Genomic DNA, 17573 nt, shown 5'->3' with positions numbered 1-17573 from the left:
CGTACTGGATGTATCCTATACCCTTCCTACACGAACGTCTGGAGCTATAAGAAAAGTGTCCTTTGCGCACCTGTGCACGCCCCTTACTAAGATCTCTGAAACTGCAACAGCCAGATATCGGGAGATGGCGAAGCGAAATTAACATGAATAACACTGATAGAACGTCTCCAGATCTAAAATTCAGTCACGTGCAATAAAAACAGTCTACTTGCGGCATAGCTTTATCTGAAGAGAGCCTGAGTGTCAAATTCGCGGAGGAACGTCTGGGTTTGCTTCAACCTTCACGCCATCCGACAGTAGCTGACTTGCAGAGATGCACTATCACCTGCTGTGCGTAGTTTTTCTGTATATCTTGCAGTTTTCGAGTAGTCGTCATCTGAAAACCGAAACGTAGGCTACGAATAATCCTGTACGTAAACGGGTGTGCAAATCTTAGTGATGTAAGTAGCTTTCGTATGTTGCGTCACTGACAAGTAACACAGCTGGATCAAACTTGGACCGCATATAGAAAGAACTCCTAACAGAACGTTACAGAAGGTAACTGAAAGAAATATGCAACGAGATGGGCAGAAATGACACTTCTATTGAAAGACAATAACTACATTGACGTGTCCGCCTCCGTAGTTGTGTGGTCAGAGCGGCTGCGTGCCATGCAGGGGGTCCGTGTTTGATTCCCAGCCGAGTCGGAGATATTATCCGTTAGAGGACTGGATATTGTGTTATCTCCTTCATCATTTCATCATCATCGATACGCAAGCCGCCAAATTGGTGTCGAATACACTCTAGAGCCGAAGAAACTGGTACATCTAACTAAAATCGTGTAGGGGCCCTGCAAGCTCGCAGAAGTGCGGCAAAACGACGTGGCGTTGACTCGATTAATGTCTGAAGTAGTGCTGAGGGAATTGACACCATGAATCCTTCAGGGCCGTCCATAAATCCGTATGAGTACGAGAGGGGTGGAGATCTCTTCCGAACAGCACGTTGCAAGGCATGCCAGATATGCTTAATAATGTTCATGTCTGGGGTGTTTGGTGGCCAGCGGAAGTGTTTAAGCTCAGAAGTGTGTTCCTGGGGCCGCTCTGTAGCAATTCTGGACGTGTGGCGTGTCACTCTGTCCTGCTGGAATTGCCCAAGTCCGTCTGAATGCACAATGGACATGAATGGATGCAGGTGATCAGACAGGATGCTTACGTACGTATCACCTGTCAGAGTCGTAGCTAGATGTATCAGGGACCCCATATCACTCCAACTGCCCACTCCCCACACTATTACAGAGCCTCCAGCAGCTTGAACAGTCCCCTGCTGACATGCAGGGTCCATGGATTCATGAGGTTGTCTCCAGACCCGTACACGTCCATCCGCTCGATACCATTTGAAACGAGACTCTTCCGACGAGACAACATGTTTCCAGTCATCTGTCCAATGTCGGTGTTGACGAGCCCAGGCGATGCGTAAAGTTTTGTGTCGTGCAGTCATCAAGAGTACACGAGTGGGCCTCCGGCTTCGAGAGCCCATATCGATGACGTTTCGTTGAATAGTTCGCACGCTGACACTTTGTGATGGCCCAGCATTGAAATCTGCAGCTATTTTGCGGAAGGCTTACACTTACGTGACGTTGAAGGATTCTCTTCAGTCGTCATTGGTCTCGTTCTTGCAGGATCTTTTTCTAGCCGCAGCGATGTCAGAGACTTGAGGTTTTATCGGATTCCTGATATTCACGGTACACTTGTGAAATGGTCGTACGGGAAAATCCCCACTTCATAGCTATCTCCGAGATGCTATGTCCCATCGGTCGTGCGCCGACTGTAACACTGTGTCCGGACTCACTCAGATCTTCATAACCTGCCATTATAGCAGCAGTAACCGATCTAACAACTACGCCAGACATTTCTTGATGTATACAGGCGTTGTCGACCGCAGTGCCATATTCTGTCTGTTTACATATCTCTGTATTTTAATACGGTTGTCTGTATCATTTTCTTTGGCGCTTCAGTGTAAAAAGACTTACAGTAGGTGGCCGAACAACCCCAAATGGGATCTCCCGGCCAATAATTCCACACGATCATTTCACATTTTACACTGAAGTCACCGTGAATTGACGGTCCGCTGGACATTACAGGTGTCGGGACATTGTTCGTAATAGTGTATGTGACCAGGTAAGAATTTCATGTGGTAGCACATTCCATACCTCCCCCAGTGCGTTTAACAACTTCTGGATGGGTGTTGGTGCAGGTCAGCCCATTCGCCGAATATCTTCTCGTACCGAGAGCTCCTTCACTCGGGCTGTTCAATTCAGTCTCACGTTGTAATCCATAAAAATGAAGTCAGGACCGAATGCAACCCTGAAAAGACGCACATAGGATAGGAGTACAGTGTCAGAATAACGATGACCCGTGTGTGTCAGTACGCCCGTGCAACATTATGCCTCCGCACACAATAACACCGGAACCACGAAAATGATCATTTCTACAATGCTAGAGGTAGGAACACGTAATGCACCCAGGATCATTGTTCAACATGCCCATTTTGGTGCAGCTTCATTACAACGCTGTCGTAGCACAACGACGCTGTGTTCGGCCGACTAAAAAATCGTTGATGCGCGGCCAGCCTGAATGAGCCTCTGTGGGCGCTCGCCACAGTTCACTGTCGTTGGCCGCCAGCTCGGGTCCAGCGCTCCGCGAGAGCTGCCACAGCCCACGCCTTTATAATGAAGGGCGTGTCCCGCCCAAGTATTGTCTGTCGCGCCTGCGGCCTTACGTAAGGACGGCCCGTGCTTTCCGTATCGCTTTACGTCAAGGGTTCGGGTGGCGTGGCTCTCCATCATGTCGACGGGTGAAACGCTTCCTACTGCACTACCCTGGACTCGTACCGAGAGCTGAACAGGTCTGCCAACCGCTGACTCCCCAAAGCACTGCTAAAAGATCTGTAGCAGAGTGTGATTTGTTAGGATGTTGCACAAGTTCATAGCGTTTTTGTTTTGCATGTTGGTATTCACGCTGCTTTGGGTTTATTTATCGATCGTCATTATTTATTTCTAGATCACTCTTCCTGTTTGAGTTTACATATGACCATTTTGTCGTTTGCAGATAGCGAGAGGACATGTAGACGATGGACAATGGAGTGCCAAGAGGAGAAAACGGACCATTTCCGACATATTCTTCTGTTCAAGTTGAGTAATGAAGTGACAGCACCGGAGGCAGCGAGAATCATTTGTGCCGTGTATAGGGATAATAACACTGGACAGACACTCTACGTTCACGAAGACCTACTGTGTTTGATGAAGATCGTTTAATCGCATTAATCCACAACTATCTACGTCAGTGTACAACAGAACTGTGATAATCCCACCATCCTGCGACATTTACACGCAGCGGGGAAGGTTAAAATATCGAGCGTACAGGTACCTCATGCTTTAAGCCACAATCACAAAAATCAGCGGGTGGCTACATTGTTACTGGTAGCGAGAAATGGTGTTTTTGTGCTGACTTAAGGAAAAGAAAGGAATGGTTGATCCCAGACAAATCAGAAACTCCCCGTAAAAACACCTGCGCGCATCCACAAAAGATAATGTTATGCATGTGGTCGAACAGGTGTAGTGTACGACGAATTGCTCCCCCGGCGTGTAGGCATCATTGCTGACAGTTATTGTTAACAACTGAAACGTTCTGCTGATGCAATCCAAGAACAACGACCAGGAACGTGTGATTTGATACTACTTCACGATAACGCCCGCACGCATTCTGCCAGAGTAACGAAAAACAGCGTATAGGAGTCGAGTTGGGAGCTCATTCCGCACTCACCTTATTCACCTGATCTTGTGCCCTCAGATTTTCACCTTTTCCGCTTTCTATCGAACAACTTTCAAGGGATTCCTTTCCGGATGAAAATGCGCTGTGAACATGGGCTCGACGAGTTCTTCGCCTCAATATTATGTGATTTCTACAATCACGGAATCGAAAAGGTGCCAAAGCGTTGGCAGATAAATAGTGAAGGAAAATACGGTACACTATTGACGACTTAAGTCGAAACTGAGATGGAAAGACAAGGTAGCAGGGGACCTACGGGAGGAAGGATGGTTCAGAGAAGAAGCACTGGATAGGCATTTATGTAAGAGAAGGATCCAGCAAAGCAATGCCGACCGCACATGTCGTGGGAAAAGGCTGAGGTGATGATGATGATGATGACTGACGACTTAAGTCTCTGTTATGTGTATCTGTTGTGTTTATTAAACTTATGGAAAAACAAACTTATGCTTCAACCCAATAATCCTAGTGAATAATCCGCGGTTTTTGTCAGTCTACAATCGATTGTAAGCTCTCGAACTAGATCTTGTCGATTGCTTCAGATGAAAACTCCTTAGTGAAGCCTAACTTAAAATTTCATGTAATAAAAGTCGGTTCGGATGTAAAATAAGACACTTTTGGCCACTACATAAACCAATAACTTGAATCGTATTTATTTTATCATCTTTCTTAGTGTGAATCAAGTTTTCGTACTTGCTTCGTCTTTTAGAAATCATCGTCAGCCTTACTAAGACGTATTGGGAGACTAATAACCCATTATTCGCTGTTTCGATGTGACAGAATAAGTTCTGTTAGGCACAGCTCCCATGAACTAATTGCGCCATGCCTGATACGTGAAAGCTGCTTACGCTATCTAACAAAAGTATCCGAACACCCCCATGTAATGCGGAACTGGCCACTAGATGTCACGAGAGGCGACTTGCTTGTATAAAAGGAGGTGGGAAGTATTGCGTTGTAGGTAGAGAAAATGTAAGGGCATAATGGTTCGGACAGGAGAGCTCAATGACTTCGAACGTGGACTAGTCAGTGGCTGTTACCAAAGCAACGAATCCACGAGGGACATTTCAGCCCACATGAAAGTGACCAGTTTGACTGTTGGTGACCTGAGAGTGAAGTGAAACCCGAACGAAGACCAGGCAGATTGTAATGGCGTGCATGGACCGGGAGGATGACTGAAAAAACAAGCACATGAAATCAGCGGAGGGAATCACTCGTGATTTCCATAGTTCTACCACCAGTCCAGGTAACGCAATGTTCATGGGGAGTTAAAAATAATGGGGCACCAAAGTCGAGCAGCTGCTCATAACTAATACATTTCTGTCGTTAACGTCATGCAAATCTTGAGGTACTGCAAAGAGCCGACGCCACTGGGCAATGAGAAAGCAGTGGGAAGGTGTGAATCTGGCGAATGCCTGGAGAACCTCAGCTGTCTTCATGTGTAGTGCAGACAGAGAAGTACGGGGTTGGTGGTTAGGGTGCAGTCCCCATACTGCTCTTACGAAAATGCCAAATGCCGAAGGATATTAACACATTTTGCAACATGGTGTACTACGTTCAGTAGAAGAACAGTTCGGAGACGACGATTGTATCAGCATGACAGCACTACTGTCATAAAGCAGCATCTGCGAGAAAATAGTTTGTGGACAATAATATCCCTGAAGTGGACGGGTGTGCCCAGAGTCCCGGCGTGAAACCAGTGGAACACCTTTGGGATGAGTTAGAACGTCGACTTCTTCTCCAAACTCCAGCGCCTGACGCTACCTTCTCTGGTTCCAGCCCTTGAAGAACAATGTCTGTAATTCCTCCACAGACATACAGGATCCTCATTGAAAGTGTCCTTAGCAGAGTTCAAGTCGTCATAAAGGCGAAGGAAGTGTGGCCACGCCCCATATTAATGTCCACGAACATATGACCGAGCTCTTTGATCAAACAGACAACGCAGATACACGCTTGATACACACCGCTGAGGAAAAAAGAGGAACTCTGTGTCAGTATTTCGGTGTATCTCAAATTCACCCATGAGAATGGGATACTGCAGTAGTGCTGTGACTAATCACAACAGAAAACGGACAAAAATCTGAGCTCTTGTGATAAAAACGATACTTTCGAACAATTCAAGAAAATTGTCTCTGACACAAATGATATTGTTTCGAAATAAATACAACTATTTTTGATTTCCCTGCCTCTCTTAAGAATACCAGTAGGATTTCCTGCACCATTTAAAATACTTCCAGGATATTTGGACCGATCAGGTTAAATGGATGCGGGGGAGTACCTGCAGAGGATATTAAGCTAAGGACTAATAAGAAAGACGTTTGCGTAGGATATGGTGACGATAACGCTTTGTTGTGCTCACGGCAGAGATATCTTTAGTGCGCGTAAAATGTTATGAAACGTGGCCGGTTGAATCTGATAAAGTTAGACGGTTTCCGACACACACACACACACACACACACAGAGAGAGAGAGAGAGAGAGAGAGAGAGAGAGAGAGAGAGAGGCCGGGGGCGGGAGAGCAGTGGTGAAACATCTCATTTTCGATTTGCTGTCAAGAAGAGGGGGAGTTGAATTTCCATCCTGCAAACGAGTTTTAGGGTCGATATAGACTATATAGAGCTCATTCAAGTGGGTTGTTGAAGATGTAATTGCAACGTCGCTGAATAACTGCAATGTATAACAGATCCCTTCGAATATGAACTAATACAAGACAAGGCACACGTAGGAGAGGAAAAAACCCACTAGATTTTGAATGGCGTATTAACAGAATGGTGGTGGGCACAGCCATTTAAATTAAACATGTAGGGACCACTAAATTAAATAATCTTGCGGAGGGAGCAAATGGGTGACTCTGATGTTATGGGAGAGAGCTAAAATTACTTAGAGCAGCTGCAAAAGGTGACTGTGCAAGACAACATGGGACCTATTCTCGGATACACTACACTACACTACACAAAGGAAGCGGCTACTCGGGTAGCAGAGTACTTGTGGCGTGCACATGGGGGTTTTTTAGGCTAGGCAGTAGTGCGAGGTGTCCTGATGAACACTCACCAGTCGACGTGCAGGCAGGGAAATCAGGACGCGCTCAGTATAAAGACACTTCAGCTATCAAGATATCAGCAGTAAATTTTCAGAGTGTTCGAAATAAAGTTCCTGAATTTACTGCCCTCCAGGAAGCGTGTGGCGCGCAAATTATTCTCGGGACTGAGACCTGGCTAAACCCTGAGATAGGAAGTTCTAAAATATTTAGTGAGGGTTGGAACGTGTATCGGAAAGACAGATTAGACACCGTAGGAGGTGGTGTCTTCATTGCAGTTGACAAAAATATTGTGTCTACTGAGGTCGAAGTAGAGTGTGATTGTGAAGTTATCTGGACACGTTTAACAGGGCTAGGGGAAATAAAGTTAATTGTGGGGTGTTATTACCGGCCATCAGGTTCCACCGTGACAGTTCTAGAATCATTCAAAGGGAGTCTACATTCTGTATCGCAGAAGTATCCGGATCATGCTATATTAGTCGGAGGCGACTTCAGCCTACCTAGTATAGACTGGGATGTCTATGGATTCATTACAGATGGTACAGACAAGCCGTCGTGTGAATTACTTTTGAACGCATTATCGGAAAACTGTCTTGAGCAGCTAAATCGACAGCCAACGCGTAATGGAAATATTTTAGATCTGGTAGCCACGAACAGACCAGACCTAATCGACGGTGTCAGTGATGAGACAGGGATTAGTGATCATGATGTTGTCATTACACCTATGGTTACGAAAGTTAAGAAGTCGGTCAAGAAGGCTAGGAGAGTATTCTTACTAGAAAGAGCAGATAAGCAGTTGTTAGCATCCCACTTAGTAAATGAATCGACTTCATTTACTTCCAGTACGATGGACGTGGAAGAATTATGAGCAAATTTTAAACACATTGTAAATCACGCATTTGACAAGTATGTGCCGAAAAAGTGGGTTACGGACGGAAAAGACCCACCATGGTTTAACGGCGCAATTCGGTGAATGCTCAGGAAACAAAGGCAGGTGTACTCGCGGTACAAGAAAGATCAGGAGAATGAGGACAGGCAAAAGTTAGTAGAGATTCATGCTGCTGTAAAAAGAGCTATGCGCGAAGCATTCATCCACTACCACCCTCATACCTTAGCAAAAGATCTTGCTGAAAACCCAAGGAAATTCTGGTCTTACGTAAAATCGGTAAGCGGGTCGAAGGCTTCCATCCAGTCACTCACTGATCAATCTGGCCTGGCAACGGAAGACAGCAAAACGAAAGCTGAAATTTTAAATTTAGCATTTGAGAAATCTTTCACGCAGGAGGATCGTACAAACATACCGCCGTTTGAGCCTCGTACAGATTCCCGTATGGAGGACATAGTGATAGACATCTCTGGGGTTGTGAAGCAGCTGAATAGGTCGAAAATAAATAAATCGCCAGGTCCTGATGGGATTCCAATTCGGTTTTACAGAGAGTACTCTACTGCTTTGGCTCCTTACTTAGCTTGCATTTATCGTGAATCTCTTGCCCAACGTAAAGTCCCGAGTGACTGGAAAAAAAGCGCAGGTGACGCCTGTGTATAAGAAGGGTAGAAGGATGGATCCTCAAAATTACAGACCAATATCCTTAACATCGGTTTGTTGCACGATTCTCGAACATATTCCCAGTTCGAATATAATGAATTTCCCTGAGACAGAGAAGTTGCTGTCCATGCATCAGCACGGCTTTAGAAAGCATCGCTCCTTCGAAACGCAACTCGCCCTTTTTTCACATGATATCTTGCGAACCATGGATGAAGGGTATCAGACGGATGCCATATTTCTTGACTACCGGAATGCGTTTGACTCTGTGCCCCACTGCAGACTCCTAACTAAGGTAGGAGCATATGGGATTGGTTCCCAAGTATGTGAGTAGCTCGAATACTTTTTAAGTAATAGAACCCAGTACGTTGTCCTCGATGGTGAGTGTTCATCGGAGGTGAGGGTATCATCTGGAGTGCCCCAGGGAAGTGTGGTAGGTCCGCTGTTGTTTTGTATCTACATAAATGATCTTTTGGATAGGGTGGATAGCAATGTACGGCTGTTTGCTGATGATGCTGTGGTGTACAGGAAGGCGTCATCGTTGAGTGACTGTAGGAGGATACAAGATGACTTGGACAGGACTTGTGATTGTTGTAAAGAATGGCAGCTAACTCTAAATATAGATAAATGTAAATTAATGCAGATGAATAGGAAAAAGAATCCTGCAATGTTTGAATATTCTATTAGTAGTGTAGCGCTTGACTCAGTCACGTCGATTAAATATTTGGGCGTAACATTGCAGAGCGATATGAAGTGGGACAAGCATGTAATGGCAGTTGTGAAACAATAATACGACCTATTCTTGAGTACTGCTAGAGCGTTTGGGATCCCTATCAGGTCGTATTGAGGGAGGACATAGAAGCAATTCAGAGGCGGGCTGCTAGATTTGTTACTGGTAGATTTGATCATCACGCGAGTGTTACGGAAATGGTTCAGGAACTCGGGTTGGAGTCTCTAGAGGAAAGGAGGCGTTCTTTTCGTGAATCGCTACTGAGGAAATTTAGAGAACCAGCATTTGAGGCTGACTGCAGTACAATTTTACTGCCGCCAACTTACATTTCGTGAAAAGACCGCAAAGATAAGATAAGAGAGATTAGGGCTCGTACAGAGGCATATAGGTAGACATCTTTCCCTCGTTCTGTTTGGGAGTGGAACAGGGAGAGAAGATGCTAGTTGTGGCACGAGGTACCCTCCGCCAAGCACCGTACGGTGGTTTGCGGAGTATGTGTGTAGATGTAGGTGTAGATACAGCTCTAGTGTTCAGGGCAGGTTAAATTAAATCCTAACTGGGTATGCTGAGAGAATCTTCGGAAGAAGGACGAGGTGTTTCAAGCGAAACGTTGTTTTGCAAGTATGAATACCGAATATCTGAGACAAAAAGTAGAATGATTCTGTTTGCCCCATTATATATCTCGCGGAAGGCCCGTTAGAAAAATGCGAACTCTGTTAGCGCGAGCACAGAGAAGCAAAGAGTCGTTTTCTCATGCTCCATCCATGATTGGACTGTCACAAGGACAAAGATGGGTGCCACGTATCCTCCATCGTGCACCCTAAATTATCTTCCAGCGTATCTGTAGATGTAGGGTGTAGTGTTACAGACGCGGACTGACGATTAGATGGGCATATCGCGTAACTAATGAAGAGATAGAAAAAAGGTACATCTGTCATCAACCCGAAGGTTAATTTTGACCACCACAGTACTTTACTTGGCATGGCCCTACTGGTGGTGGTTTGTCGTTGCCTTCCTCTGTCCCAGGAACTGACTTACTCAGCTAGTGACCGGGAGACCTACAACTTAAAGTGGGCGCTGATACGCAGTGCTACAGTCCATTTTTCACGCTGACAAATATTTTCAGAAGTGAAAAGTGACAAAAATCCTGCGACTGACTGGGGATTCAAACCCGAGATCTTCGGATCCACAGTCTGGTCCTTTACGCCTGAGCCACATAGAAATCGAATTTGGAAGAAAAGTGTTTCATGGCACAACTTGAGTAAAATACTGATACAGAATATCTTGAGGAATCAAGGAGTAGTTAATTTGGCAATTGAAGGAAATGTGCAAGCCAAACATCGAGAGGGAGACCAGGACTTGACTACTGTAAGCACATTCAAATGGATGTAAAGTTTAGTAGTTTTACAGAGATGAAGAGAGTTTTACAGCACAGACTAGCGTCGAGTGTTTCATCAGACTTCAGGCTGAAGACTGCAGCAGCAACGCTATGGTATATTTCCGTGTATATAAATCTCAAGATATTTGTATTTTCTTTTTTTTTCAAAATAAAAGTAATGATTTTTTTTGGCGGAAGAAATCAACTGTACTAAATCTCTGTATCAGTGTTTAGTTATTCTATAAAACGCTATGAGTTTCAAGTCTGACTGCTACAGTTTCTTTGCTGCAGTTTGTATTTATTTGGATGTACGAATGAATCCAGAATTTTCCTCGTTTTCATATTCGTGTGTGATGATAACAGAGAACCACATTTTCCTCTGAGCGTGAACCTGTACTCGACATGATAAGTGCAACCAAAAGCCGCTCGGGTGCGACAAACAAAACTCCCTCTTCCCCACGCTCACTCTCGCCCATTTCAATGTTCCTCGTGTGCGGAACTGCGTTACCAGCTAGCTGGCAACCAGTTGTCGGGGTAGATCGCTTGCCCGTTGCGTTCCTTTTCAGTCGCTCAGTGTGTGGCCGGCTTTAGAATCGTGCTTCGACTAGAACCTTCGTTATTGTGTCGGTAGCTCACCTGCGCTGCAGCGGACGGTGGGCGCAGTCCCAGAGCGGCGGTCAGCAAGACGGCCGCCAACCGGAGCAGCATGGCGGCGTCTCTCGTCAGCTGTCAACAAAACAAAGCACAACGCTGTTTACTCTGACAGATAGAAGCAAAAGTTAAAAATGGTTCAAATGACTAAGAGCACTATGGGACTTAACATCTGAGGTCATCAGTCCCCTAGAACTTAGAACTACTTAAACCTAACTAACCTAAGGACATCACACACATCCATGCCCGAGGCAGGATTCGAACCTGCGACCGTAGCGGTCGCGCGGTTCCAGACTGAAGCAAAAGTTATCTTGTCAAAATAACGACATTGTTGGATAATCACAGCTGTTACATCATACTGAATGTTTATAGCGTACAGCAGAAAAAAATTACAACTGTGGTTACGTTATGAACGTTATAGAAGAATCCTTGGTGATTTATGTTATACGGACATTGGGTTGTGACTTAAGATATGTTTCCGCCTCTAACGTTTCGGCTCCTATAGCTGGAGACATCATCACAAGCTATAAATAAGCAGGAACTATTTTAAAACTCAAACAAGCTCAGGAAGTAGAGCTTTTTGTATGTAGCCGCTGGAAATCACTGAGTCTCACTGACGTCTCTTATGGAACAGTCTGTTGACGTCACGAACAGACCGCTGCAAGGTCCTACATAAACAATCCGTCTTTTATACAGGGAGCGAACGGCTATTTACAATTTGTACAGAAACCAGATGGCAGTTATAAGAGTCAAGGGGAATGAAAGAGAAGCAGTGGCTGGGAAGGGAGTGAGACAGGGTTGTAGCCTCTCCCCAATATTATTCAATCTGTATATTGAGCAAGCAGTAAAGGAAACAAAAGAAAAATTCGGAGTAGGTATTAAAATCCAGGGAGAAGAAATAAAAACTTTGAGGTTCGCCGATGACATTGTAATTCTGTCAGAGACCGCAAAGGACTTGGAAGAGCAGTGGAACGGAATGGACAGTGTCTTGAAAGGAGGATATAAGATGAACATCAACAAAAGCAAAACGAGGATAATGGAATGTAGTCGAATTAAGTCGGGGGATACTGAGGGATTTAGATTAGGAAATGAGACACTTAAAGTAGTAAAGGAGTTTTGCTATTTGGAGAGCAAAATAACTGATGATGGTCGAAGTAGGGGGGATATAAAATGTAGACTGGCAATGGCAAGGAAGACGTTCCTGAAGAATAGAAATTTGTTAACATCGAGTATAGATTTAAGTGTCAGGAAGTCGTTTCTGAAAGTATTTGTATGGAGTGTAGCCATGTATAGAAGTGAAACATAGATGATAAATGGTTTGGACAAGAAGAGAATAGAAGCTTTCGAAATGTGGTGCTACAGAAGAATGCTGAAGATTAGATGGGTAGATCACATAACTAATGAGGAGGTATTGAATAGAATTGGGGAGAAGAGGAGTTTGTGGCACAACTTGACGAGAAGAAGGGATCGGTTGGTAGGACATGTTCTGAGGCATCAAGCGATCACCAATTTAGTATTGGAGGGCAGCGTGGAGGGTAAAAATCGTAGAGGGAGACCAAGAGATGAACACACTAAGCAAATTCAGAAGGATGTAGGGTGCAGTACGTACTGGGAGATGAAGAAGCTTGCACAGGATAGAGTAGCATGGAGAGCTGCATCAAACCAGTCTCAGGACTGAAGACCACAACAACAACAACAAGTTCGTTTAGGTCTTAATCTACGTACCACGTCATTATAGCCTCTGATGACGCCTCTAGCATTAACAAACGAAACGTTATGTACAATAACATGCCTTAAATCAGAGTCCAATACGCACGACAAGAATCATCAAAGGTGTGAATAGCAGTCCGATAAAGCTGCACTGCATGATTCTAAAAACAATTCTAACGTGTCAATTGTGTGGCAATTGAGGACAATAGAGAATGAAACTCGGAATTTGCGACGGCAAAAATTAATATTTAAGGTGGACGTCGGCAATCAGAACAGCCGCCATTAAAAGTAAATCTAAATGGTTTCCTATCGCACGTTGTTAGTGTCAGATCACGAATTACGTTGGTATTGTGGAAAGTTAATTTGGTAAATTCTTGTATTGACCAACAAGTCTGGTCTCGAGTAGATTACTTCCATATAGTCCAGTCAAATTTAGTTAATCAGTGTTAAAGAGCACACGAGGACCCCCGCTTGCTACCATGGCACGGTCCTATCGAAAGTGATTTGCATTTCTTTGCTCCGAGCTGTGAATCAAGATCCTCGATGGGTATTTATAGGGCATGAGTGATGCGTCTGTTTTCTTCCGGGCGAATAGCACACCCCCTAATGGGCACACGCTATATCTTCTGATCAAACTACGTAATTCCTTCAGTCCAATGAATACATAATTCTCTGCAATCATCATCGAAGTATTATTCGTATTTGCCACGTTGACCAACAACCATAATGAATGAAGAGTTAAACTCGTACCCTTCTATAGTAAATAGTAACTGAAAAAGAAGACAGAAAATACGATAAAGTTTCCTTTTAACGCGCTAAACTGACGACGTCTAATAGCGCGTAAGGGATATTCATAAAAAAAAAAAAGAAAATCAATATGTGTAGCAGTCTTGATGCCCCATTAGTGAAGGCGTCGGTAAATTGCAACTGTTGATGCACACGGATTTCGAGTGTTGTATTTATTTGAAACTGAAGACATCTTTTCATGAGGCAACTATCTTACTGTCATAGGTGCGCGAAACAGCCAATAGGTATGACACTTCCTGACAGATTAAAACTGTTTGCTTGACCGGGTGTCAACCTGGGCTTTTGCGTTTGCTCTCACAGCTTTAATTGGACCTGCACCTCAACTCCTACCTTCCAAACTTCATAGTTCTCCCTTGTATCTTGCCGGACTAGCACTTCTGAAAGACCATATAATGCGAAGACGTGACTGAGCCACAAGAGGAGTCATTACTGACTTTTACTGTTTAACACTTTCCTATAGATAACTGAATCAACTGTTGGATTACAACTAAGACTATCATAACCATTGAGCCACCTCGCTCTATCCAATTGAGCTCTTCTCGCGGACATACGACCGAAAGCAAGGAAGGAAGATCAGGTTTAATGTCCCGTCAATTTCGAGGTCGTTAGAGACAGAGCAGAAGCTCGGAGGTGTGTCAACGATAGGGAAGAAAATCGGCTGTGTCCTTTCAAAGCAACCATCCTGGCATTTCCCTGGAGCGATTTAGGGTAATCACGGAAAACCTAAATCTGGATGGCTGGACGCGGGTTGTTCCCGTCGTCCTTCCGAATGCGAGTCCAGTGTGCTAACCACTACTCCACCCCGCTCGGTGATGTGCGACCGATCAATGTCGGCCGGTTTCCGCTGTAATCCAATCTGGCACGGTTTATTTCTCTGGGCTGTGTGACCTGGATGCAGGGGGTCAGTGAACAAGAACTGGCTGCTGGCGGCGCAGACGTACTGCGGCAGTACGGGGACAGGTGCGTGGCGCGTGTGTGTGTGTGTGTGTGTGTGTGTGTGTGTCGGACGAGACATCCGGGTCCCGCAGCGCATGGGGAATAGAATAGCAAGCAGGGGAAACGCCACGGCCCAGCAGAGTCGCACGACTGCGCCAAAGCGTGTCTCTACGCTTGGCTACAGCAGACAGTCGTGCTAACCTCTTCCCAAGTCTACGGCAAATCGGAAATCCTTTCTTGCGTTGATTAACCTAGACCACTGGAAATTTAAGACTGACTCGCTTAGTCTTACAAGCTAGTGCAACTCTGCAACAATTTGAATGGCACAGATACTCGAAGACGCGACGAGACAAATAAGTTTTTACTAAGTACGTCTGTATCCGTTACCTGATAGCCATCTACAAGCCTTACCAAGTGTTTCATTGTGTGACTAAAGGCCGTTCTATACTGGCCCACACGACACGAGGAATGCCGCTGTTGGAATAGCCGGCTGTCATTCTGTCCTACGTCGAAAAATTTATGTTTTAAAAGTATAAATTTTTTCTGTATCAGTTGAGTGTGACGTAGTAATGTGAACCCTGAGAGGTTAGTGCACCTTCTCCGCTAGGAATAAATGAAATGTGCCACAGGTCGGCCAGTAGAGGGATGGTCACCTACGTTCCTACTAATTCTTCTGTTTAGCTGCAAGGTCATTGTGATGAGTTACCGCAAAGGTGGAAAGGGGATACTCATCTATATTTAAAGGTGCAATACACGTAGTTGACATAAGTCTCCTTCTTTGTATAGCTGAGGCTCGAGTAGATGAATTTTAGCTGGGCCCGGTTCAGTTTATATGAAAATAAGTAGTCAGGCGTAAGAGATGCTAGAGACTGTAGAAAGTGGAAGTGCAGCGTACTATGCGAGGTGGCACAGTGTTTAAAAGAACGGCTCGTGTTCTAGAAATGGGATTTTAAAGCCCGATTCTGATATCCCGTTTTACGCGGTTTTCCAGGTTCTCTTCGGGCCAATGCTGTGACAGTTTCTTCTACAAAGTTCTGTTCAATCTGTGCCCAATATTAGCTTGTATTTCTTCTGTGTGGCCCCGAGGATGGCGGAGGATTAAAATCAGACGCGGCGCGAGTTTTACATACTGGGGAAGGCTGCGATTTATCGATGGGACCATATTCTCAAGTAACGAAGTCCTGTCGATCTTTCTGGTCTATTTAATTAGGTCTCAAAATACGGGTTTTTCGCAGTTCTATTTAACGCAGTTATTGCGGAAACCTTCAAAATGTACCCTAAGCAGTGGGAGTATTTTTTTTTTTTAATAACACACTTTATCAAGCAGATGCTGTTATCGTGGAAAGCAGTTGCTAGAAACTGAAAGTAACGACACATTTTTGCATCCTTGTTTCATCGAATCGTTCGTGAAACTCTTGCTATGTGGTATTACTGTATTCTAATGCACCCTAGCGTGACATTTACAGTTTTAGCATGCCTTAGCTACAGTGGATAAAATTGCCAAAGCCAGAAACAAAATAAGTATCGTCAACATTATCAAACGTCGATAAACGACGCATCAGAATACAGGAGATACAGGAGCACGGATTCAGCAGTGAAGGTTCAGCCATTCTTTTGATCCGTCTTCATAAAAAGCAGCGGAAAAGAAAAATCAATTTGAGGCTGGTAAGACTCTCTTTGGCTCACCTAGGTGAGACTTCTAAGTATCCATAAGAGCTGTACTCTGCAGAAGCCATGTCCTCAAAGGTCTGCGACATGGAGCTAATCGGCATTTCAGCCGGCCGAAGTGGCCGTGCGGTTAAAGGCGCTGCAGTCTGGAACCGCAAGACCGCTACGGTCGCAGGTTCGAATCCTGCCTCGGGCATGGATGTTTGTGATGTCCTTAGGTTAGTTAGGTTTAACTAGTTCTAAGTTCTAGGGGACTAATGACCTCAGCAGTTGAGTCCCATAGTGCTCAGAGCCATTTGAACCATTTTTTAATCGGCATTTCAAGGCGCAGCCGTAAGTCCACTACTGCCTGTTTGAAAAACATCAATCGATATTATACGCCTCAGAATTTTTAACTACGTGCCGACCCTGATTAAACCATCATCTCCTTTTCTTCTTTCTGTCACTCTTGACAGCCACTTGGAAAAAAGAGACTACACAGACGCAAATGAGCTAGCATGGGTTTTGATTTCGTCTCACAGAGGATATACTGCTACAGTCTCCGCCATTTAGCAGTAGACAGTGAAGGGTGATGTAAATTAAGCGGACTTCGTACGTCATCAGCATAAAAGGCAGGCAAGGCTAAGGTAAACCAGTGGAAAATGCTTCTATTGGAGCACAAATAGGCTAATATGCTCTTGTCGTAAAAGACTCTCCAAAGTGATGTACCGGCTGCCTCATTATATCTTCCTCAACACCTTTAAAAATTTCCTAGAAATTTTGGCATGCGAAAATATTCGAGCTTTTTTTTTTTAACATGCAGGTCACCTCTCCCTCCCACAAGCTCCCCTAGACGTATCTCGCTCACACAGCCAATTGTCACTCACTAATTCAAGCCAACTCATTGCTCATTGTCACTATCTCTTTGTGTCTCCCTATCTGACACTGTCTCCTGTCTCTCAACCACAGTCTCCTTCGTTCCGTTCGTCTCCCTCTTGTTCTCTCTTACCGCTACTATCACATTCATTCCTTCCCAATGCTGCTGTCTCTCTTCACCGTCACACTGTCTCTCTTTTTCATTATCATAGACTCTGTCTCTCATTATCGCTGACACTCACCCACTTCCACTTTCTCCTTCTCTTTTTTCCTCTCCCACTGGCACTGTCTCCTTCACTCTTCTGCCGCTGTTAAATATGTTCTACTGCCACTGTGTCCCTCTATCTCTCTCATGTTGCCATTGTCGCCTTCGCTGTATCTATACCACAACCACTGTCTACTATGTTCCAGTATTTATCACTTTTCCCTCTCATTCCCACTGCCACTGTCTCCTTTCCTC

At 44.7% G+C, this 17573-nt stretch overlaps 1 protein-coding gene across 1 annotated transcript in view; it reads right to left on the bottom strand.

Annotated features, from left to right (window-relative positions):
- The window catches only part of LOC124777314 (sushi, von Willebrand factor type A, EGF and pentraxin domain-containing protein 1), a 154213-nt gene extending 143004 nt beyond the window's left edge, over window positions 1–11209 (bottom strand). The window contains exon 1 of the mRNA XM_047252670.1: window positions 11123–11209. Coding sequence (XP_047108626.1) covers window positions 11123–11194 — 72 coding nt within the window. The 5' untranslated portion in view covers window positions 11195–11209. The remainder of the gene's footprint in view (window positions 1–11122) is intronic.
- Window positions 11210–17573: the final 6364 nt, after the last annotated feature.

Source organism: Schistocerca piceifrons, chromosome 2 (genome assembly GCF_021461385.2).
Source record: "Schistocerca piceifrons isolate TAMUIC-IGC-003096 chromosome 2, iqSchPice1.1, whole genome shotgun sequence".
In the NCBI taxonomy this organism is placed as follows: domain Eukaryota; kingdom Metazoa; phylum Arthropoda; class Insecta; order Orthoptera; family Acrididae; genus Schistocerca; species Schistocerca piceifrons.
The sequence above is the reverse complement of the archived record's forward strand: the minus strand, read 5'-3'. Positions and strand labels throughout refer to the sequence as shown.